This window comes from Cheilinus undulatus, linkage group 14, assembly GCF_018320785.1.
Source record: "Cheilinus undulatus linkage group 14, ASM1832078v1, whole genome shotgun sequence".
In the NCBI taxonomy this organism is placed as follows: domain Eukaryota; kingdom Metazoa; phylum Chordata; class Actinopteri; order Labriformes; family Labridae; genus Cheilinus; species Cheilinus undulatus.
Window position 1 is genome coordinate 22,151,419 of NC_054878.1, and position 24,457 is coordinate 22,175,875.

The 24,457-nt window shown below is 37.8% G+C and overlaps 1 protein-coding gene across 1 annotated transcript in view; it reads right to left on the reverse strand.

Moving 5' to 3' along the window:
* nbas (NBAS subunit of NRZ tethering complex) overlaps positions 1 to 24,457 on the reverse strand; it is a 313,145-nt gene that overhangs the window by 44,933 nt on the left and 243,755 nt on the right. The window contains exon 50 of the mRNA XM_041805537.1: positions 34 to 173. Within this exon, the coding sequence (XP_041661471.1) occupies positions 34 to 173 (140 nt within the window). The remainder of the gene's footprint in view (positions 1 to 33; positions 174 to 24,457) is intronic.

The window sequence follows — 24,457 nt, forward strand, 5'->3', positions numbered from 1 at the left end:
GCATAATAAAAGAAATAAATACAGTTGTCTTACACGTCCTCTTTCATCATGGGCGGCCATGCTTGGAGAAGCAGAATGAGCAGTTGAAAGTCCCCCCACTTTTGTGCAGCTTCCAGCAGCTCTTGAAAGAGAGTGTATCTCTTCCCTTCATTTTCCACATCTTCAATCTGAACCTAAGAGAAAAGGGAGGAGAGAAGGCAAAGACGTGAGACAGACAGATCAATTTGTGACCAAAAGTGAAGGCCTTCAGTGAAGATTTTGATGTTAGATATTCCTAGGTCATTGAGCAAAAAGGCTTCAGGCTATAGTAATGATCCGTTTCTTTTAAATCCCTGTACTCTTGTGATGTTTTGAATAAATATGACAACAAATGCCAGATTTATTGACTGAGGAGGGTTGAAGGATTCTCTTATCGTGACCACTTCAACTGCAACAGAACAAGGAGAACAGCTTTTTGGTTTTGAATGAATCATGCTCTTGATTGTGATAGCAAAAGCTGACAACCTAATGATTGCAGTAGAGCTTGTGGGCAAAGGATTTGTGCCAAAACAGGGCTGCGAATGAAGGGAGCAATCACAAACACTCAATCTACACTTGTATTAGACTTAAAACTAAGCACTCTGAGATGAGAGTGAGGAGAAGAAAAACCTCACCAGTGGCAAACTTCTTTCAAACTATTGTGAGATAGAAAAAAATCAAGAAATAGAGTGTTAGAAAGTGGAGAGAAAAGGGACAAGGGAGGGTTAATGTGGAAAAAAATGAGAGAGGCAGAGGCGGAGGGAAAGTAATTAATTTTCCTCTCAAAGGCTGGCTTCTAGTGTGATTTTACAGTTCAGAGAGCGGCTGATTTCTGAGGGGAAAACTACAACCTGCCACGGCAAAGCTGCTGTGGAGAGAGGCCCTGCCACAGACACAAGCAGGCACACACACATACAGATACCAAACACTCCCAAACATATATATCACGCACAGCCATGCTCATAAAACACAGTTTCAGCCTTCATGGTGTGAATAGATTTATATGACTGATATGGATAAAGCCTGGTGATATTTCATCAGTATAAAGGTCTTAATACATTCTAATATATACTGTATTTTGGACACTGGAAACTGTATGAAAATACACAAAGTTTGTAAATTAAGGCCAAATCAAGCCAGGGGGATCTCAGTCAAAACAGTAACAAATTATGGCAAGTAGAGTTACATCTGGTCTAACCAGGTGTTTATTTAATCTACTCTGCTAAAACTATGACTGAAAGTGTTAGTCAATAACACAATTTCCATGAGAAAGACTAGACTAAAGGTCGGCTCAGACTACACACTGTTTTGGTCTTTCATAATTATACCATGTCGGACTACACAACAAAAACCTTGTCCCGTCTAGGCTGACAGCCCGGCCACAAACAAGTGTGATCCTATGCTCATCATATGCTGACATCGGCACTTTCTCTGCAATTGCGTGCAAATTCAAAGGCCAGTGGGGGATGGGTCAAAAAGAGTAAATCACAGAGGTGCTCTATGTGATGCTAGTGGTGTTTTTCTCTGACAAGAAGGAAAAGCGAACAAGAACTAATTATGGACTATTTTAATGTATGTACAGGAAAAAGCTTGTCCTATGAGAAAACATTCTAACGCAGCAAACTTGTTTAAATAGCTCCGTTAGCTGCATAAGCTATATAACTGATGTAGCTAATGCAGAAAAAGCCCAGCTCACAAAGCACGTAAGCTACATATCTATGTGAGTTAGCTAAGTTAGCTTTAGCTACATTTGCTAAAGCTCACATTGCTAAAGCTAACTTAGCTATAGATAACGAAGCTATGTAGGTTATGTAGCTACAAAACTTATGTAGCTATGTAGCTAAGTAGCTAAAGCTAAGCTCACAAAGTAAAACTTAAAAAAAAAGAAAGAGGTTTGTCCTTTAACCTTTTTCAGTGTTAATGTTTTATCATAGGTGGAACGGGAACATCATCACAGCATCCTCATCATATGTGTAAACTTCCATAAATAAATCCCCAGAGAGCTGATTCAAAGTTGTTTTGTTTATTACAAAAATAAATAAGATAAATGAAAAACAAAGGTTGGTTTCCTAAAAAATACATCACAGCAATCAAAGTCTGCGGTCAATAATAATATGCGCTGTGACCCATCTTCTGGCTGTGTGTCAGCCGCTCATACTAATAGGCAATCACCCTCACTACCTGCGGAGGGCGCAGACAAAATTAAAGAAAGGTCAACAATGTGAAATATAAACTCTCTAATATACCAATATAAACTGTAAATAAAAACTCAACATTGGCTCTTACATTTTTTTAATATATTCCATATTTATTAATACACATGTGTGTATGTTGGTATGCATGCTTGTGTTTGTTATATATTGATACATGTGTAAGTTTGTGTTTTTATTTTTTATATTACCTTGTTTTTTAATATGCTTTATAACTTTTGTGTTTGTTCAATGCATCAACTTGGTTTTCAAATGGGATTCAGTTGTACTTCTGTCTTTATTGTTTTGTTTCTATATAAAGAAAAAAATAATCCTGGGGAAAAAACAAAGGAGCAGTATTTTTCTAATCAGTGTTTACGTATCAGTGCGAATTTCTATTGTAACTTTTCAATTTGATTTTCTTTTCTTTTAAATAATGTATTTGTGTAAAGGCAAGTTTGACACATTTATTTATAGAGCACAATTTAAACACAGAGCAAAGTGCTTTACAGAGTATAAACAGAACATTTATAGCATTAAAAGCATTTAAAGACAGCAGAAGGCATTCAAATGAAATATGATAAAAATGTGAGATTAAAAGAATTAATGAAGATGATGTTGAAATTAAAATAAATAAATAAATAACAGGGAAGTTTGAACTCATGGAAATGCACCAATAAATAACATTTTTTAGACCTAACAGATGTAGAAAGCTTGGTTATTGAGGAAAACATCCATGAAAATCTATCACTGCAGAAAAACCCACTGCAAAAGACTCAAATTTATGATGGAAAACTACCCATATATGTAAATTTTACAATTATCCATCAATAAAGTAGATATTTATTACATACTTCAAAAAGGAGTTGTTTTATAATAACCCTCTGGGTTTGTTGTTCTCAGTTCTTTTATCCCAATGATTACGACACTCCACCAACTAGGAGAAGAGAGATGGCCCCGCCCACTCACAGGTGTTGTATATTGAGATACAATGGCAAAATTTTGTTGCAACAGCCCAATTCAAGGAGGACTGATGGAAAAATCAGACAAAAGGAAGCTTTATTTGGTTTGAGAGACTGGTGTTTAAATGTGACATCTACTGTACAAATTAGACCTTTAAAGGGTTAAGTAAAGATGCCTAAAGAGGCAACAACAACACATAAATATGCTTGCATAAAGATGCTTTTTTATAAATTACTTAAGACCACAATCCAAATGTTGTTCAAAAGCTTTAACTGTGGATTCTTCTCAAGGACAGCATGCTAACCTCGAGTTGAATCCACACATGTGGAAAACCTCTGCATTTAATTGGCTTTTGAATTAAAAAAATAACATGAAATACAAGCAAAAAATTGAGCATAGAGGGCCAAGGTGTTTCATACAGTGAGGGCTATTGTGCTCTCAACAGAGAATAAAGCACCATACGCCAGTTTCTTGGCAAAAGCAGGAGAAATAAAATGTAGAGTTTTGCACCACAATAACATATTGAGTGCTTAAGCTCAGTTTTCCACGATTACATTCAGTCATCTGCTCAAACTGAAGTTGCTACGATGACCCTGTGTTGACTTTGGTAACCCTTGGGGACAAATCTGTAGTAGTATTAGTACTAATGTAGGTAAGTATGTGAACAGTGTTTGTGTTGAATCCTTCATTTTAACAGACAAATGGATCAACTCACTGCAATTATTTCCCTTTGGAAACTTTAAAACAACACTGTGCTATTAATTACTTTATCTAAATGTCTAGCAGCAGCAGTTGGAGACATTAATAGTCAGTCTTTTTTCTGAAGGCTTTGTATGCTTTGAAGCTCATGAAGAGGCAACAATATTAATTAGAGTTAGCTGCGTATTCAGCAAAAAACTCCTCACAGGAGTGATGAGTTTGTCCTATTACATTTCTATTTGTATGATAGGAGTCTGATGAGAGAATTATTCAGTATTTTCAAGTTAATTTGTTTGCAAAAAGTTGAGGAAGTGATAAGACAATTTGGCAATCAAAATAACAAGATGACAGTTATGATGATCCTAATATTAGTACTGCTGATGTTTAGAGGAAGGTATAGTCCCCTAAATGTGCAAATGCTAAGGTACAACATGTCTTTTAGAGCACAAATCTACTGTTTTGTTGAACTTGTCTCTGTTCAGATATGCAGCCTAAAGATGATTTAATTCTTATATTTCAAAATTCTGGCTGAACAAAGTCTTCTCAACAAGTCTCAGACTCATCTCCTTAAGAAATCTCAGCCAATTCTTGTTTCGCAAATCTCTCAAGCTCCCTCAAATTTGATGGTTTCCCGGCATGGACCTTGGTCTTTAGTTCAACCCACAGATTTTCAGTGGAATTCAAGTCAAGGTTTTGTGCAGGTCATTCATTAACGTTCATTTTGGTCTTCGGGAGGTAGTTCCTCACCAGGAGCCACGTATGTTCTGGGTTGTTGTCGTGTTGGAAGACAAAGTGACAACCCAGCCCCAGTTTTGCTGCTGACTGATTGAGCTTTTCCTTTAAAATCTCCAGATATCCGTCTTTCTTCAAGATTCCTTCCATCTTTATAAAAGTTCGAGACGCAATGAGGCATCCCCGCAGTATAATACTCCCTCAGCCGTTTTGCTATAGGGACAGTGTTCTTGGGATTATATGTCTCTCCCTTCTTTCTAAAAACATAAGCAACGTCTCTATGGCTAACGAGCTCTAGTTTGGTCTCCTCTGATTAAAGGACACGCTTCCAGTATTCAGAATCCTTCTCCAGGTTGTCTTTAGCATACTTCAGTCTTGCTTGAAGGTGTCTCTTCTGCTGGAGTGGAGCTTTCTTAGTCTGCAACTTCACAGTCAATTCTAGCTATTGTTTTTTTGAAACTACAATTCCTGACTTGTCAAAGTCATTCACAAGTGTCTTGGCAGTTGTTCTGGGGTCTTAAGACATATCTCTCACTATTTTTCCTTCCAGAGTTTTTGAAATAGTTCTCTTCCTATCACTGCCAGTCTGGTTCTGTACTGTGTGGCTCTCTTTGAATTTCTTGATGATACGTCTCACTCCAGTTGTTGAAACTTGGAAACGCTGATAACTTTGTATATCCTTGTTGTGCTTTGTGAGTATAAGCAATTTTTTTCTGAGATAACTCTAGGAGGTCTGAAAAGCTGTGTTGAAAATGTCTAGCACTCTTTAACAGCACTTGGGAAATACTTAAAAAAGTGAGATTTTCATAGGGGGGCTTATAATTTTGTCCTCCTCTGTATATTGATCCTGAGTGGGTGAAGCCATCTTATCCTCCATGTGGTGGCAGGACTTATAGTTGGAGAGGAAAGGGGTCATGTACAAAACATGTTTGAACCTCTGAGCAAAGCATAATCAAACTGAAGAAGTGTTAACATGGAGCTGAGAACAACAAACCAAGAGGGAGTTTAACATCATTTTTTAGAAAGTCATTATTCAATGATTTTTTAAGTGAGAAAAAAATATCTGCTCTATTCATTTTAAAAATCTATTTATACCTTAAAATGAATATATTTTCAGAAATTTTAATTTTGTGGCAATGAAAAAACACAAACTTAGTTGAACTTTAATCAACCATACACTGCACTGTAGATTACCATAAATCTTTGCATAAAAACAAAAGTTTTATGACAACTGATTGCAGGTTTGAGGCACAATATGTTTTGATAAACATATTTACTTTAGGTATTAAACATTATTAAGACTGATAATCTTTCACTTCCTCTAATGAGTAAAGAAACTCCTTATTTCTTGTACAAGTGAACTAAATTGAATCCACGCCCCTAAGCAATAACCAGCATTAGTTGGCTTTCTTAATTAACAATCTCATGCCAGCATTGATTCTGAGACAGCTGTGAGGATAAACATCTTATTTATAAGTACCAGCACATAGGAATAATTGGTAGCAGATCAGATCCATGCTTAGAGGTGTAGTGAGGCGCTTTATGACGGGGGGATGGAGAGATAAATGAGCAGAGCTAAAGCTCAGGACCCTCTGGAAATGGAGGTCATATGGAAACAGAAATGGAATCTTAACTACCTTTAAAAAGCCCTCAATGTAATCTAAAGCTCTCAAATCCATCACTGAAAGTAAACTGCAACCCAGAGCCTGTTCATCACTAATAATGCAATACTATCATGAATACTGAGTGCTTTCTAGATGTATTTGGTAAAATGTCACCACCATATTTGTTCATTATCTTTTCATTTTTAAAGGTATGCAAGACAAGGGCTGCCTGGTAATTTTCTGATGAATGTTATATTCCTCAAAATGAAATATGAATTGCACTCCACATGCACACATACACCATTCTCACACACCAACATACCACAGGGTCTGTTTCAAGCAGACACAGATGTGTGCACACTCATCAGAACTCACCTACAGTAGACCACATATTACATCGCTGCCAATTACTATGTGGCTGTGAGGCTTTTATTTTCTTAACAAGGGAGGATGGTAATTAATTATGCCTAGTGATTAAAATAAACATTTCCTCTGTGGTGCTGTACAAAGACCAGGGAGCAGCAGGGCAGGAGGGCAAAGAGAGGAGGGAGGAAGGTAGGAAGGAGGCAGAGAGGGAGGAGGCTGTTAGTTAACACAGTAACAATTAACAGAGTAGTGCATTAAAAAAATTAGTGAATCCTAGGTCACTCAGTTAATCAGATGACAGAAATATAAATACACACTGAAAAAACTTGCCTGTTCGTCTGAATGTTCAATCCTTTCACAGACTTTTTAAAATCTACATGACTACGCAGTTCTCTGTTCATCAATCATGCTTTCAAACATGACTTTTCCCCCTCTCACTCATTCATCCAAACATTGCTTTTGCAGGGTACACACTACAAGATAATCAGGCAGATTTTGGGCTGAACAAAAGAACTGGCGATTGTGTACAAGTGCCTCCCACCCACCCAGCCACCCACCTTCTGACCAAAGTCAGCAAAGGCCCAACTATTTGATAGCTGTATAGACTGTCTTGTCTGATTTTTCTGTGGTGTAAGGTAGTGTTGGAGTTGAGTCACCAAACCAAGTCTAGTTCCGAGTCCCTAGTGTTCCAAGTCCAGACTCTGACTTTACCTAAGTCCAAGTCAAGTCCCAAACGAGTCCCCGGTACCTAAAACCTAGAGCAAAATTAAATAAAATTAAATAAAATTATGAATTATTTTGAAGCCATTCCAGCTTTCCAGGTGGGTTACATTGATATGTTTTATTAATGTATGAATTTCTTCAACTTTTTATTTTAAAGGACAAGAAAGACCACAGTGTATTTCAATCAGAGTAAGAATGAGCTCTATTGCTTCAGCTAGATTGCATGCCCTCTGTACAGCCATTATTTAACTGTTATTCAAATATGTACTGATCACTTTATTAGGCATAGCTTTATAACTGCTCATTAACAAAAATGTCTAATCAGCCAATCACATGGAAGCAGCGAATGCATTTAAACATGTAGATATGTTCAAGATGATCTGCTGTAGTTAAAATCGAGCATCAAAATGGATAAGAACGATGATTTAAGTGACTTTCCATGTGTCAAAATCATTGTCTGTCAACACAGTTAGCTTGGCCAATCACAAATACAAGTTAAAGCTGTGTCATAATATATGCGAACACCATCCAGAAACTCTGCTGTCTTCTCTGGACCAAAGCCCATCCAAATGGACTCAGGCAAAATGGAAAACTTTTCTGTGGTCAGATTAATCAAATTTGACATCTTTTTTGGAAATCACAGACGCTGAGTCCTGTGGACTAAAAAGGAGAGGGACCATCCAGCTTGTTGTCAGTACACAGTTCAAATCTACATCTCTGATGGTATGGGGTTGCATTAGTGCTTATGGCATGGGCAGCAGACACATCTGAAAAGACACTATCAATGCTAAAAAGTATATAAAGGTTTTAGAATTTTTAAGAAATATTTCAGCAAGACAATGCTAATCCATATAATGCATCCATCACAACAGCATGGCTTCACAGTATAAGATTTTGGGTGCTGAACTGGCCTGCCTGCAGTCCAATAAAAACATCTGGCACATTGGACAACTTTCTTGAAACGTGTTGCTGCCATAAAAACCAAAATCTGCTGATATCTTTCATTAAGTATTGCAGTGTCTGGGTTTCAGCATCTTATATGTTGCTCTATTGTGAATAAAATATGGAAGAGGGTTGTATATGTACAATCAGAAAACCTATTGTGTGAGGGGGAACACAGAGGACAGCCAAGCATGTACTCTGTGAATTGCCACATGGAAGAGAACAATAGACAATCAGGAAGCCAGATGACTGAAGAAGGAAGTACAACAAGCACTACCATGACACAGACAGTTAACTTGAAGTATGTAGATATGGAACCCGGGAAAAAGGACCAATCTAGTGAAACATACCCCTCACCCATTTATTTGTTAAATGTCAAAGCTGCTCTGAAGGGTCAACAGTAAACACAATGACATGTAGGATGTATCTTGTTGGACTGAGACCACTGAGGGATGGAAGTGAACACAACTACAAAAGCAGTTGACTCACACTGTAATTTCAAGCTTCAAAATATTTTGTTTTCTTTTGCTGCTGGCACTGGAAACAGAGCTAGTAAATTATGCCAAACACATGCTACATGCTCACCCACTGTGACTATGAGTAGCCTTGCTTTTAGTAAAATGATACAATGAGATACTGGGAGTGAGAAAAAAAGCAATGGGAATAAAGCAAATGAAACATGACAATTGGTGTTTCACCAGCAGCAACATTATCACTCAACAACAACCTTCTTACTTCCAAGCACAGGAAAGAGTAGAAACCTCAGCGGGTGTGGGGGCTTGTGTTTACATGTGTGTAAAGTGATACCATAAATGTTTATCACATTTTTCCAACTGCTGTGTTTGTTCATGAGGGGTGTTATCAAATTTTACGACCCCTTATTGCATTAGAAGGCATTATGGAGTAATTATGGGTGTTTTACTGCATTGACATTGGCCTTTTTTCCCCAAGATGCACACAAAGACTTTTTAACAGCCCAGCATAGGATCTAAATTATTTTCTTAGTCTTAAACTAGGAAGACAGAGTCAAAGTCATCACTTTCAAAGTTTATAAAGCCGTACAAGAACGCAGTCACATTCACATTACTATAGGACAAACAGCAATTACACAGTGTGTTGCAGTTTGTCCAAAAAAAAAGCTTGTGTAGTCAGACAGGGTATCTCTCCACTGATTAAAAACTGCAATGCAGTCTAACCCTGCTATCAGCGTATGATAATAAAACAGAGGGGAAAAAAGAGAAGAGTGTAAGAGAGACAGAGAGGCATGGGGAGCTGCTTTGGGGCAAATCGATAGGCAGAGCACAAAACTGTCAGGAGACATGTGGGTGAAAACACACACAGTTCAGCAAAGGATAAAAATGGAGATGAGGTATTAAAGACTGCAGTAGTGTGAATGTGTGTGTGAAAGGGCTGGACGGATGAAAGTGGACCCATCTATCCCTCCAGAGACTTACTTTCTCTCCATTTAAAGGACACACAAACACAGACACAGGCAGAACAAGACATAATCAGGCCCATGCAAACAGGCACGCAGGTGTTCACACAATCAAAAACAATCAGCCCACTGCCACTGAAACAGCTACACTAAACTCCTGTGAAATAATTTCCTCCATATGTCGCAGTCTTTCCTGGAGGAATAAACTCGCTAAATAAATATTCAGACATCAAAGCACTCCTACTGTAGTCTTTAAAACTTGAACTGCTTTCAACACACCGCTGACACTTGAAGGTAATACTGTAGATAATTTTAGACACGCACAGTCACACATACACACACTGTGAATGAAGAATGCCCTGAAATACCATAAATCATCTCAGGTAAACATTGAGGGAGCGCAGCAGGCTTTGAGGTATTTTAACTGCAGATGAAAGGATGTTTGTCTATAAGACTGACTTTATATCAAAATGAGCAATGCATCTCTGTCCCATTCATTTGTACAAAAGTGAAGCTTATATATATATATATATATATATATATATATATATATATATATATATATGTATATAACAAATTTATTAGACCACCACCCAAAGTAAGGTTTATGCCACAGCATTAGTAATTACCAAATCATTTTCTATGTTTCTGCAATGGTTAATACATCAACATGTAGAAGCTCTTTAACCCAAATGATATTTTTTATGCTAAAATATAATTGTTATTGTTATCCATGAATTTTCAAATTTACTGATTTACCAAAAAAATGGAAAAATAGTGAAGCACATTAAATTTTTTTTAATAATATGTCAAATTATAGTTATTTACATGCATTCTTGAACAGAAAAATAAGTTTTAGTGGTTGAATGTTATGCTTGATTAATTACTGACTTCTCAGAGAAGCCCAGTGAGCTGGCTCAAATTTGGGTATAAAAAGGTGAATTCAGTTTGAAATCCCTCATTCCTGTTCAAAATGGTAAAACGTCAAGAGCTCACTGACAATGAAAGAGTCTGCTTTACAGCACTTCATGATGCTGGATGGTCTCTGAGACAAATATGACAGGTGGTCTAATAAATTTGTTAAGTACTATATATGCACTACTATAATTAATCAAAAGAAGCTGGTGTTTTCTGTGATGTTTGCTATAACTCTTGTAGTGTCACTGTTATCAAAGCTATCATTTCAGCCTGAAACCAAACAAAACACAGTCTGAAGGTACATAAAGAAAAAAGGGTAAAGGGTTGTACAAAGAAGAAAACCCAGACCCCACACTCTGTGTTATTCTTCCATTTTGGGATTTCCCTTAAATGTCAGCATGCTACTAAGAGCACATAAATGTTCAAGGTCAAGCCCCCATATAGCTGCAGTGAGTAACAACAATCTGGGTGAAAGGTGCTGGCAGGCATTTACCACATTCTGTCAATACTGTACTTGTAGTTCAACTCATGCTTTAGCGCACAGAGCACAGTCTCCTGTTGGTTAATGTGTGCTGTCCATGGTGCTGAAATGCTTCTCTGGAGAACACAGAGTATGAAGCTACATTGTGTGAGGGTTGTAGTGATTGAGTGTGATGATTATTTGTTCTACGTGTCCCAGTACTAGCAGGATATGTTTAGGAGAAATTATGGCAAAAAATAAATGACATTCTTCATGTTAACGTTCATCGAAGTACACATTTCTGATTAATTTATTTTCAGATATGGATCTGTTCTTCATTGCCATCGATGCTGCAGGTTGACAGCTCAACTACTGTCCTGGTAGCAAGTTGGAGTGCAAAATTCTCATGGAGAAAACAAATGTTAGCTGTAAGAGCTACTCAGTAACACAGAAATTGCATATTGTAGACACATTGCTAAACACAGTAGAAATCATGATGCAGAAAGACAGCAGGTGGGAAAAAAAACAACAGAAGAAAGTAGCACACTGTTTCAGTGTCTTATTGCTGATATTATGTACAATTATGTTTACATGTGTCTTGTGCCCCTTTATCACACACTGTTTAGAGTGTGCCTGCTTATTTTAGCACTTTATTATTGTTTAAACTAACTGCATTTGATGAGGTTTAGGTGTTGAAAAAACATCATAGTATAATCAATTTTTGCTTATGATCTATCTGTGCATACATGGGAAGACTGATACATAAACAGCTGCAATATTCAGAAGATCAGAGAATAGCACGTAATGTTCAGAGTATTGGCTGTTTGAATTGCATTTGGCCTCTGAATTCTAACAGAGCTAAGACTGAGGTAAAATAGTTGTTTGCTCTGAAACCCTAAGGGAAGAAGAATGTCTATTGCAAGCAGAACATGCTATTTATTCAAGGCGTGAGGCGGTTACTTTTACAGTCATGTAGCGACTAAATGGATTACAGTCAAGATGAGAACCTGTCCATCAAACACCCCTCGGAAGATTACAGTGATCGATCAATCAGGCTTACACATGGTATGTACGCTTTACTATAATTAATCAAAACATGATGCTGGATTGACAACAGAAAACCTGTGATATTTCTAGAGTGGAAATGTTGAATACAAACAGCTCAATTATTCACAATCAGCGGGGGTGAGGGTGTGGGGTGTCAGGGAATAATTCATGGTGCTTGTGAGACAGAATAGTCAGGGCTTCAGTTCAAGCTTTATGTTTAAGTTTGTGTAAAAGTTAAATAATCACCACTTGAACTTTCAACATCAATAAGTCTCATCAGAGGGTTATTTTAGACAAGAGAACAGAGTCACAGCTCAGGTTGTCTGCTCTTACAAAACACCCCGTGGCTGGAATTACCAATGGATCACAGCGCCATGGTTCAGCTCCTCTTTCTGAGCTATATGACAGAGATTTCCTGATAAACTCACGGCTTAATGTATTGTTGGATTTTCAAGGTGGTTCTCTGTAGAGCTGTTCTGATACCAGTATTAGCATTGCTATCATAGCAAAATACTACCTTTAATATGGTGTAGAATACTGGCAGATTACGTCTCTGTGATACCAATAAAAGTTGTCAGCTATCAATCTTTTCCATTAATACCAATGGTATTTAATAAGCTACTATCAGACAGAGCTTTCTGTACTAACCCTACCTCAAGTGTCAGTATCATATGAGCAAGGTAGGTATGACGAGAAAACATAGTACTTACGTCCAATGCCTCGATATGGCTGATTACATCTGCATGTCAACATGCTCATTACATTTTGACCTCAATGGTAGTTAGCAAAGTATACAATAGCTTTTATGATCTTAACTCAGATTGCTAACAGCAACTCTAGATGGCTCAACAGAAAACAACAAGTGTGGCTGATGGTAATGTCAGTAGCTTTGTATGCATTTGTAAAGTACAGGACAAGAACATTTTTTACTTAATTGCTTAGTTGGAAACATCCAAAGTCATCAGGCTTTATTATTGGACACCACGACTATCAGTATTCCTGACCTGCCGTGACTTTTCTTTTTCAAAGCCAAATTTATCGCTGGATGGAGCTGATAAAACGACACAAAATTTTTAGATGTCACAAAATACTGTCAAAAACAATAATGAGCATACTCAGGAGTCTCAAGAAATGATGGTAAGCATGGCCCCGTTAAGGAGAGACCAGCCAGAGTGAAGGCATGGAAGGTAGAAGGTTTACATGTTGCTTGTATTCACCAAATATAGTATCAGAGCTGTGCGTATTTGCTTGACAGTAGTGTGACGGCTATGCTTCAGCATACAATGTACTATGTAAAAGCTAAGGACCAGATTCTCAAAAGGACAATGCAACTCTAGTATCTATTTATACTTGTATTGAAAAAATAAGAGGTCAGTGCCTCCCAAAGTGTGGGTCACGGCCCTCTGGTGAGCCCCTGGGGTACAGCAGTTGGGCCGCAATAGTCTATTTGCAATCAACCATAAATACCATTAACATCAATACAATTTAATCATTGAAACCATTTCAAAATTATTATGAAATACTTTATGAGATGGTCATATCCAGTGTAGATTACTTCAAAACAACCCAGTAATGGAACTGAACTGATATGAAACAACTAAGTAATAGAAAGGGATGCTTATACTGACACTCCACTGGCTGTTATGACATAGCTACATCTATAATTAGAAATAAAACCAACAGGAACCCCAATAAACACTGGTTATCATGTCACATCACACGTGTACAGCAAAAACATATCATGTCTTCGTGGCTGACAAGATCTGACCCCGTGTCTTATTGTCAGAGAATGCGGCAGACAGATCATCACCGCTACACATTAACGCCATTGGACAGGTTAATGATCAGCCTTACCACCACTGTCTCTATTGACAGCTCCTCTGTCTCACTCGTCACATTTTATTACCACTGCCAGACATGAGGGTCAGCGGTTCCACTCCCATCCTTCAATCACAAGAGGGGGGTACATAGAGGACAGCAGTGTTTCATTAAATATTATGACAAAGAAAATGCTCTCCAGTCAATTCTTTCCCATAATGGTGTCAGTTAAAATGGCCACCACTTGTCTTTCTTCAGGTAACTGTTTCCTGGAGATTAAAGCTGTCATGACTTGCGTTAAATAACTTGAAGTTAAAATGTTGTGACTGTTAGTCCCAAAAGAGAAATAGCTTTTTTCATCCTGAATTCTATTTCTTGCCTTGAAGCAAACAGCACTCCAGGAGATTGCCAGGGTCTTGTTCAAAGGGGGATACTTGACCCAGTCCTCCTCTCTCCTGCCAACAGTTTTCATGAATATTACATAAAGGTTTCCTTATTTACATACATACTTCCACCAAAAGACAGGAAGCATAAGCTAAAAGGTTGAGCATTTTCTGTCAAGTCAGTAAGCGAAGGAGATAGAAAGGGTTATATGTCTTTAATCTATTCCTTTTATAGTCGGATTATTTCAACATTAAAAGACCTGCCATAAAACAAGCATTCTAGTTAGAATATGAACCTCACTTCATCAATATTCATAGCTCATCCATTTAAAGTTTATCCTAAACATTTCCCCCTCAAAGGACTAGCAGAATATTTCCACATATTGATATCAAAAACCAATGTAATATGAATTTTACCATCTGATATAAATGTGAATAGAAGATCTCTCGACTACACACAACTTCAAAGATTCTAGGCTGAAAAGTGAGCACCCATGCTTTCAGTATTATCTTTTGCTCAGTATATAAAACTTGAGCTTTTTTTAGTTGCAAGAGAAACTAATTCAAGAACACATTAGAACCTGTGATTCATCATGATTAAACACTTGCATTGATTTGTTTGTATGTATGTTTGTTTGTTTGTTTGTATTATATATTGAAAATACACATTTTATTACACTGAAATGCAAAGAAAAAAACAAGCAGCTAATTGCAACAGCCCATGTAGTTAATTAAGGAGTTCTCTGTGACACATGGGCTGGCCATCAGATCTAAAATGGATACACACCGGCCACACCACTTCCTGGATCTACCCCTGCTGCCAGGCCAAATAAACACACAAGTACAGTGCCGTAAAAAAAATATTAACCCCCTTTCTGATTCCTGATGTTTTTGCATATTTATCACACTTAAATGTTTCGGATCATCAAACTAATTTTTATATTTCACAAACACAATCCAAGTAAATAAAAAATGCAGTGTCTGAATGATTATTTCATTTCTTCAGGGGGAAAAAAATTAAAACCTATCTGACCCTATGTGAAAAAGTAATTGCCCCCCTGAACATAATAACTGGTTTTTCCACGCTTGGCAGCAATAACTAAAATCAAGCGTTTGCGATAACTGGTGATGAATCTTTCAGATCACTGTGAAGGAATTTTGGCCCGCTCTTCTTCGCAGAATTGTTTTAACTCAGCCTTATAGGAGGGTTTTCCAGCATGAACTGCCTGTTTAAGGTCACAACACACCATATCAATTGGATTTAAGTCCGGACTTTGACTTGGCCACTCCAAAACCTTAATTTTGTTTTACTTGAGCCATTCAGAGGTGGACTTGCTGGTATGTTTTTGGCTGTTGTCCTGCTGCATAACCCAAGAGTGCTTGAGCTTGAGGTCATGAACTGATGCCTGGATGTTGGCCTTCAGGATTTTCTGGTAGACAGCAGAATTCATTGTTCCATCAATCACAGCAAGTGGTCCAGGTCCTGAAGCAGCAAAGCAGCCCCAGACCATCACACTGTCACCACCATGTTTGACTGTTGGCATGATGTTCTTTTTATCAAATGCTGTGATATTTTTACATCAGATGTAACGGGCCGCACACTTTCCAAAAAATTAAACTTTTGTCTCGTCAGTCCACAGAATATTTCCCCAAAAGTCTGGGGGATCATCAAGATATTTTTTGGCAAATGTGAGAAGAGCCCTTTGTGTTCTTTTTTATCAGCAGTGGTTTTGGCCTTGGAACTCTCCCATGGATGTCGTTTTTGCCCAGTGTCTTTCTTATGGTTGAATCATGAACACTGACCTGAACTGAGGCCAGTGAGGATGTCGTTCTGGGTTCTTTTGTGGCCTCCTGGATGAGTCGTCGTTGCACCCAGTTTTCTCCATTTGTGGATAATGGCTCTGACTGTGGTTCGCTGGAGTCCCAAAGCCTTGGAAATGGCTTTGTAACCTTTTCCAGACTGATAGATTTCAATCACTTTGTTTCTCATCTGTTCTTGAATTTCTTTTTGAGATCTTGTAGCCTACTTCACTTTGACTGACAGTTCTATTTAAGCGATTTCTTGATTCAACAAATCTGGTGGTAATCAGGCCTGGGTGTGGCCAGTGAAATGGATCTCAGCTTTCCAAAAACTGTGGTTAATCACAGTTAACTCATGATTTAACAAGGGGGGACAATTACTTTTTCGCTTAGGGCCAGATAGGTTTGTATCCCCCCCCCCTTAATTAATAATTATCTTTGGGCTGCAGATTGCCTAGCGGTTAGGTGGCACCACATTTTCGCAGGCAGCACAGGTGCATGCCTGGCCTGTAGCTCTTTCCCCTTGTGTCTCTCCCCAACTCTTTCAGCCCTGTTTCTAACTTTGTCCACCGTCCTCTCCTAATAAAGGTATAAACATACCAAAAACATAGCTTTAAATAAAGGATAATCTTTGTTGTTGTTCAGACCATTCCTAACCCACCCTGCTCTACCCTAACCTTTACCCTAAACCTAACCAGAAATATATTATGAAAGTTTCTGTTTTTCCATCCTGACAGTGGCAGTCTGCAGCCAGACTGCCTATTTTTGCAACAGAGGTTCACTGCATTTTCACTGTACTATATTGGCCAGACATCGCCTCACACCCCAGCCTGAGCACAAATGGTATATTTGAATGAACATTATTGCCTAAGAGTTCAAGACAAAGAACGACCTCCAGAGCCTCTTCTTCCAGCTGGCATAGATGTTAACTTTCTTTTCAAGTGACAGGATTAAAGTCAAATATCGTCATTGCAGTACAACCCTAGAAATGTTTTGCGCACTAGTTGTATGCTAACCTTGCAAAGCAGATGGATAAAGCAGATGGTTTCTGTGTTTCTCACTGGTGAATCCATCTCGCAAAGCTCCCATCTAAACCATTTGGGCCCAGTTAGAAAGTGAAGCAGCAACAGAGGCCAGTGCAATTATGGCGGAAGACATTAGTGTGGATGCTGCTAAAGCGCCAGTTTTATCAGAACTTGATGAAATTTCTTTGTTAAAAGAAGAACAAAAACAGCAGTGAGTTGTTTTCTTTTAAAAAAACGACAAAATTCATGTACTGACATGTCTACAGTCACCATGGTTCACATTATGCAGCTCTCTATGGAGTTTACTCCTTCGGTAGGGGCGCAGCTTGGTCACGGCTATGTCAAGTGTTTTGTTGCTCTGATTGGCCCGTAAAGATGTGTCAGACAGAACGTTCATCCAATCACCCTCCCAGTTCTTTTTCAAAGGCTCTGCCCTTTCCCAAACGCTGCCTATAAGTGGTTTGGATCAAATCAAATCAAATCATCTTTATTTATATAGCACATTACATGCAACACGGTTGATCCAAGGTGCTTTACAGAAAACAGCATTAAAATAAATAAAAGAAACAGAAGAAAATGGATGTGTGAAACAAATCCAAGTTAGTTGCATGCAACATTTTTTTTTGCAATTCTAAACACTACTTTAGGTTTAAAATGTCAAAAAATCTATGCAACATTTGGGCAAAAATAAACATTTCAGGCAGTTCAACCTTGAAAATGTTTTTTAGTGCTTTCATCATTTTTTGCATCTTATTGCACAAAAATGTCGTTGTTATTCCAAAATCTTGATAAACCATGTTGAGGTACAATAATTTTCCCCTCTGCCTCCTAAAAATGTCTGATGTTCATTTTTAAGAAACACTGCATAGGTGGGGTAGGAATCTGGTGTAAACGTTGTCAATTCGAAATATGCATTTTCAAACCAAAAACATATTAAGTAAAAAATGGGGTTACAGACACTGCTTTGTTAACAAAAATACTAAAAAATGAATTTACTTTACAATTACTATTTATACTGCAGTAACTACAGTACAAGTGCATAGGTTTTTAATGTTAAAATAATCTTTTTTTTTTTTTTTTAAGTCTGGCTTTAACAATTAAATGTCCATGTAGTGATCAGCAAGGTCCAACTGTTTATCACATATTTCTTTCTGCATTTATCTATTATAACATTCTTAAGTAACGTGTTTAACTGACCTGACAGATTTGGGGCTTTTAAGAAACTACTGGCACCACCTATGGATAAAACTATTCCTTTGGTAAACATATCAAATAGATTCATGTTTTGGTCATTACCCAATTCTAATAAAGTGTTTAATTGCTGCATTTTGCCCTTAAAAAATGGAGGGAACCCCTGATTCTTCAAAGTCTATGATAATGAAACAATATTGTAATTCACTTTTCCCACTTATTATGCAAGCAGACATTAGTCCCACTCAATTAATAAGGTTGTTTTTTTACTGGTAGCATTCATTTTAATAAGAAACCAGTGCTGTCCAGCTTTTTTAGTGCTCAGCGCTGTTTTTCAGCACTATGCACACAGTGCTGTCAGGTGAAAAAATATCATACTTTTTGAAAAGCCCCTTGCTTATCCATATCACTTTTCCCAGACTAGCCAAACAAATCAAGAAATGAGCTTTGTCAAAAACAATGGTAGGGAAGAAATTATTCTGATTCATTTCTTGAAAATACAATGTCCAAGTCTAGCATTACTAGGATAGTCCCTTTACATTGCTTTCATGTTTTCTTGGTGATTAACTCTTGAATGAGGAAAATACTTAATCATAGAGCTACTTAAAATGACTTCATGAAGACTACAGAGGACAGCAGAAGTCAAATTTGTAACACAGCAACAAAAAAGCTGCTGGGAAGTGCTGTGAAATTGCAAAATTAAAAAAAAAAAAAAAAGCAAATGTATGGATGACCAGAGAGTGCTGTAGGTGTCTTTTTTAAATCATGAATTGTAAAACTTTTGTACCTTGTGATCCCATCAAGTTAATGTGACACCCAGAGAATGTGTGCCTCTCTGAGCTAAGTCAAAGAAGTGTCAATTCTTGCTGAATTTGTAAGAAATGTGTTTTAAACACAAGTGAACTTTAGCTCCCATCAACAAATCTGCCTGTTAATCTTCTCTGTGACTTGGCAATTATCTCAGTCCTTGACCTGAAATGGAGGAGGTGAGGAAAAGGGAAGGGGGAGTGGGGGATGTGGGCATGTCAGTGTATCGGACTGGGAGAGCCAGTGGAGCCGTGGGATCCAGAGATCTCTGCGTCTGGCCTTTACTGAGTGCGCTCCGAATGAGCTCATCAATATTCATTGACCCGCTCTGGCTAATGTCCCCAGCGACAGGCAGAATAAAGTTGCAGAGGTCACACACTTCACAGGGGGAGAGAGAGGCGGGGAGAGCGAGGGAAAGAATCAGTGAGTGGGGGGGGAATAAGCAAGAGAGAGCAGGTTTCAGACAAAATGAGAGCAAAGAGAAGCAAACACCAAAAGGGCAAAGCCTGGAGGCCTGTGGGGGGTTAGGGAGTTTATTACAACTTGAAAGTGAAACACATTAAACATGCAGAGGAAACATAAGCACTGAGATAACAACAGGCATGCTTGTGGAGAACAAATGCACGCACACACACAGAAACACACATAACCCCCTGTGCATACAAACGATGACATGACATGATGAGTGCAATGACAAACAAATACAGCTTCTCTAACCTCTCCCTCTGTTTGTTATGCCACTTCTTTCTCCCTCCCTGCAGATCCACGTTGTATAACATGACACCTGAGTATACATGATGGTACATGCCTCGGGAGAGGAAGAGGAGGAAGATAAGAGACAGAAGACAAAACACAGAAGGGGAGTGGTTAGAAGGAACAAGCAGATCAAGGTTAAGAGGAAAAGAAAGAGCAGGTAGATTGAACCATCTTGAGACACTCCTGCAGACATCGAGCACACACATGCTTGCATGTGAGCGGATTTAACAGTATATTTTAATATCAAATCCATTTCAACCAGGACTCCTACCTCTTTTTAATCATGCATGCGTATAGGGGGCCAATGAATATTCAAGGTGTGAGGAAGGCCAAAAAGAAGGGAGTGAACTACATGCTGCGACATCTAACACAAAAAACATGCACTTGTTCAAAGCCTCTGGTAATGTGGCTTTAAATTTTAAAAAAAAAAAAAAAAAAAAACATACAATTTATCAAAGTTCAGACTTTCATTAAGCATCAACAAAAATCTGAATTTTAAGAACACTTCATAACTACAGGTTCAAAGGTTAAAATGACCTGAAAATTATGTATTTCCATTAGCAGCTTGAACAGTGAGTCAAAAATGCCTTGCTTTTAACATCATCAGCGGCTAGCACATCAATCACATGTGTGCCTTTATTTGTTTTCAAACCTACTATTCTGATACAAATTATACTATATCTTTGGTGACACTAAGAAACTAAACCTTAACTACCTACACAAAATCCCTGCCCTCAAAAACTTTCATCAAGACTTTTATCAATCATTTTTCAATCTTTACCTATATAGTGCCTACAAAGAATTCACCCCTTTCAATGTTTTACCCTCCTACTGATTTTATAAACCAATCATGGAAAATGTAATTTGTATTTTTTAACACAAAATTTTACATGAAAACACCTTTAAAGTCAAAGTGAAACAGATTTCTACAAAGTAATGTCAATTAAATAAAACATGTAAGGTAAAATAAGTAACTGCATATGCATTTTGTGGCATTCATTGTACCAGTGGCCGAGAAGCATCCCCACAGCATGATGCTGCCATCACCATGCATCACAGTGGTGATGGTGTGTTTGTGGTGATGTGCAGTGTTTGGTGTCTGCCATCTTGTCTTACCAAAAAGCACCATTTAGGTCTCATCGGACCAAAGAACCCACTTCCAACTGACCATGGAGTCCTCCACATGCCCACATGCCTGGACCTCTATTCAAGTTTTAATATGAATTTTCTTCAACAGTGTCTTTCTTTTTCCTACTCCCACAAAGATTTGACTGATGAAGAACCTTGCCAACAGTTGTTGTATGCAGACACTCTCCCATCTCAGCTGTCATAGGTGTCTTGGTGGCCTCTCTAACTCAGTCTGTGAGGATGACCTGATCTATGCAGATATACACATATGTGCCATATTCCTTCTATTTCTTGATGATGGATTTAACTGAACTCTGGGAGATCTGGAAGCGCCTTAAATTATTTTATTATCCAACCCCAACTTAAACTTTTCAATAACATGTTCTCAGCATAAAACAGCTGCATAAAGTGCAACTGAAATCAAGGGAAAATATACATTATAGACCAAAACAATTAATCAGAATAAGATATAGAGTACGATGAAGTCATTAAAGTACCAAAACAGTCATGTGAGACCAGTGATTAAAATGGAATGTGTGCATTTAAATAGTAAGGTTAAAAATGAAGGTTGAAAGGTCTGAAATCAAATTTCTAAAATATCCAAAAGGCTTTTCCATGTCAAGAAATTGCAGTAACTTTTTTCAGTTGGAGGTGCACATGACCTCATTTAAAGGTAATGTAACACTAACTAATGTGAGGATGTCTGATAAAACCTCAGAAAACTCAGAAAAATGAACAAATTTTGTGATTTTATATTGTAATTTTGGTAAAACAACTTGAAAATTAAATTTTTCTGATGAATCTAAAGTCTCTCCACAAAAAAAGGATTATCCAACCTTACTATACAGAGCAAATTGATATGTACCACTCAACTCTGGCAAAGGAGAAAGACAGCAGGACAGTGGCAGCCAGAAAGATAGTTATGCTAGTATAGATACAGTGCTTAACAAATTTATTAGACCAACTGTCATGTTTGTCTCAAAGACGATCCAGCATCATTAAGTGCTTTAATGCAGACTCTTTCATTTTCAGTGAGCTCTCCTCTCCAAGAACTCACCGTCTGGATCCAAGAATATTTTTTAAGGATTCTTTACTATTGGGAAATAGGGCTAATGGCAGAGGTTTGCGCTCTCCGAGTGCTTTTCTAGTTTACTACTGGTATGGTATGACTCACTTGCTGATATTCTATTTGAGGCAATAATACCACTACTAATATAAAATCTGTTATTGGACAGAACAACTCTAAACACTGGTTGTGAACAGTGGATTAGCTGCTGTGACTTGGAAAGTGACTGGGTAGTGAGACTGTGTGATTTCAGCAATAAAAAATTCATGATCTCAGCTATGATTCCAGGGAGTTCAATGATTACTTCAGTTTAAGATAGAGACTACTTTCTTGATTCATTTTGGATGCTTATTGTTATGTACATAAACTCTAAAATCCACACAATGACTACAGTGCTTAACAAATTTATTAGACCACCTGTCATAAAAACAAGAAAACATACATATTTTAGAAATCTTTCAAAAACTTGTTTAAAACTAAAAATGTTATTGTTATTCATTTGGCAAATAACAAACTGAAACAACTAAATAGTCCTTTTTCACACATAATAACCAAAAAACGTATTTTGTATGGCCTCCTTTGGCCTTGATAACAGCTTGCATTCTTGCTGGCATTGTTTTTATGTACTTTTTCACAGTCTCTTTTGTTATTGAGTTCCAAATAGTTTCTAGCTGTTCCCACAGACTTGCTTTAGATGAAACTTTTGTGCCATCAATCTTTGAATCTACTTAATCCTAAATTTGTTCAATAGGATTCAAATCCGGACTTTGACTTGGCCAGTCCATCAGTTCCAGTACTTCAGATTCCTTTTCTTCTTCTAATAGTCTCTGCACAGCTTTAAAGTATGCTTGGGGTCATTGTCTTGTTGGTGTATGAACCCACGACCAATCAGATTCAGTCCAGTAGGGATTCCATGATGCACTAAGATGTCATGGTAGATGTTCTTGTTCATGATACCGTCGATTTTCACTCATTTACTCACGCCATATCCACAAATGGAACCCCAAACCATAATGGAATCTCCAACGTGTTTCATTGTGGGTGCAATGCATCTGGCATCAAAACGTTCCCCAGCTTTTCTGCGGACATAAACACGACGATGCTGACCAAAGAGTTCAAACTTGGACTCGTCCGTCCAGAGTACCTTCTTCCAGTCATCAACAGTCCAGTGTTTGTGCTCCCTGGCAAATCTGAGGCATTTCTGGATGTTTGCAGGCCTCAATATTGGCTTCTTTGCAGCTATTCTTCCCTTTAAGCCTTGTTCCATCAGTCGTCTGCTTATGGTCATTCTGGAGACTTTCTCAGACTCTGATCTAAAAGCATTCATCTCTGCCTGAAGATCAGCAGTGGTCTTCCTTCTGTCTCTAGTACTTCAAATCTTGTGGTGTACGACATCTGCCTCAGTTAATTTTCATTTCCTGCCTCTTCCTTGGCGCATTTTGTAAGTACCAGTCTCGGCAAATGACTCCAAAGCATACTTGACCACACTGTGAGAACACCTTATGTCTTTCCCTATTTGTCTCAGAGACCATCCAGCATCATGAAGTGCTTTAATGTGGACGCTTTCATTTTCAGTGAGCTCTCCATGTTTTACCCTTTTGAACAGGAATGAGGAATTTCAAACTGAATTCAATTTTTTTATACCCAAATTTGAGCCGGCTCACTGGGCTTCTCTGAGAAGTCAGAAATTAATCAAGCATAACATTCAACCACTACAACAATTTTTTCTGTTCAGGAATGCAAGTAAATAACTATAATTTGACATATTAATCAAGAAATACTAATGTGCTTTACTATTTTCTCAGTTTTTTTGTAAATCAGTAAATTTGAAAATTCATGGATAACAATAGCAATTATATTTAACATTAAAAATATCATTTGGGTTAAAGAGCTTCTTCATGTTGGTGTATTAACCATTGCAGAAACATAGAAAATGATTTTGGTTATTACCAATGCTGTTAATTTAGGGAAGCTGTGGCATAAACCTTACTTTGGTTAAGGTTAGGGTGGTCTACTAAATTTGTTAAGCACTGTATATTGGATTTGGGTTTCCTGGGGTGTTTGATGATTATCCAATGAAATGGTGAAAATAAAAGATTAAAAACCACAATTTAAACTGTGGATGTAAGAGGATAGTTTTAACCTTGGATGCATGGATCATAACACTCAAAGCAAAGCCTTCACCAGGTGTTAGGGATCATGCTTAAAAGAGCTAACAGTCCATGGATGCCCCCCGATGTCCTGTCAAATTTGACAGACTCTTTCTCCTTCTCGTGTGGCTATATGATACCCACTGATATCACTGCAGCTGTCCTAAGGCTCTTTCTCCTCATGTGTGTCCTCCCTCTCTACATCTCCTCTTTTCTTGTTTGTTTTATTGCTCTGCC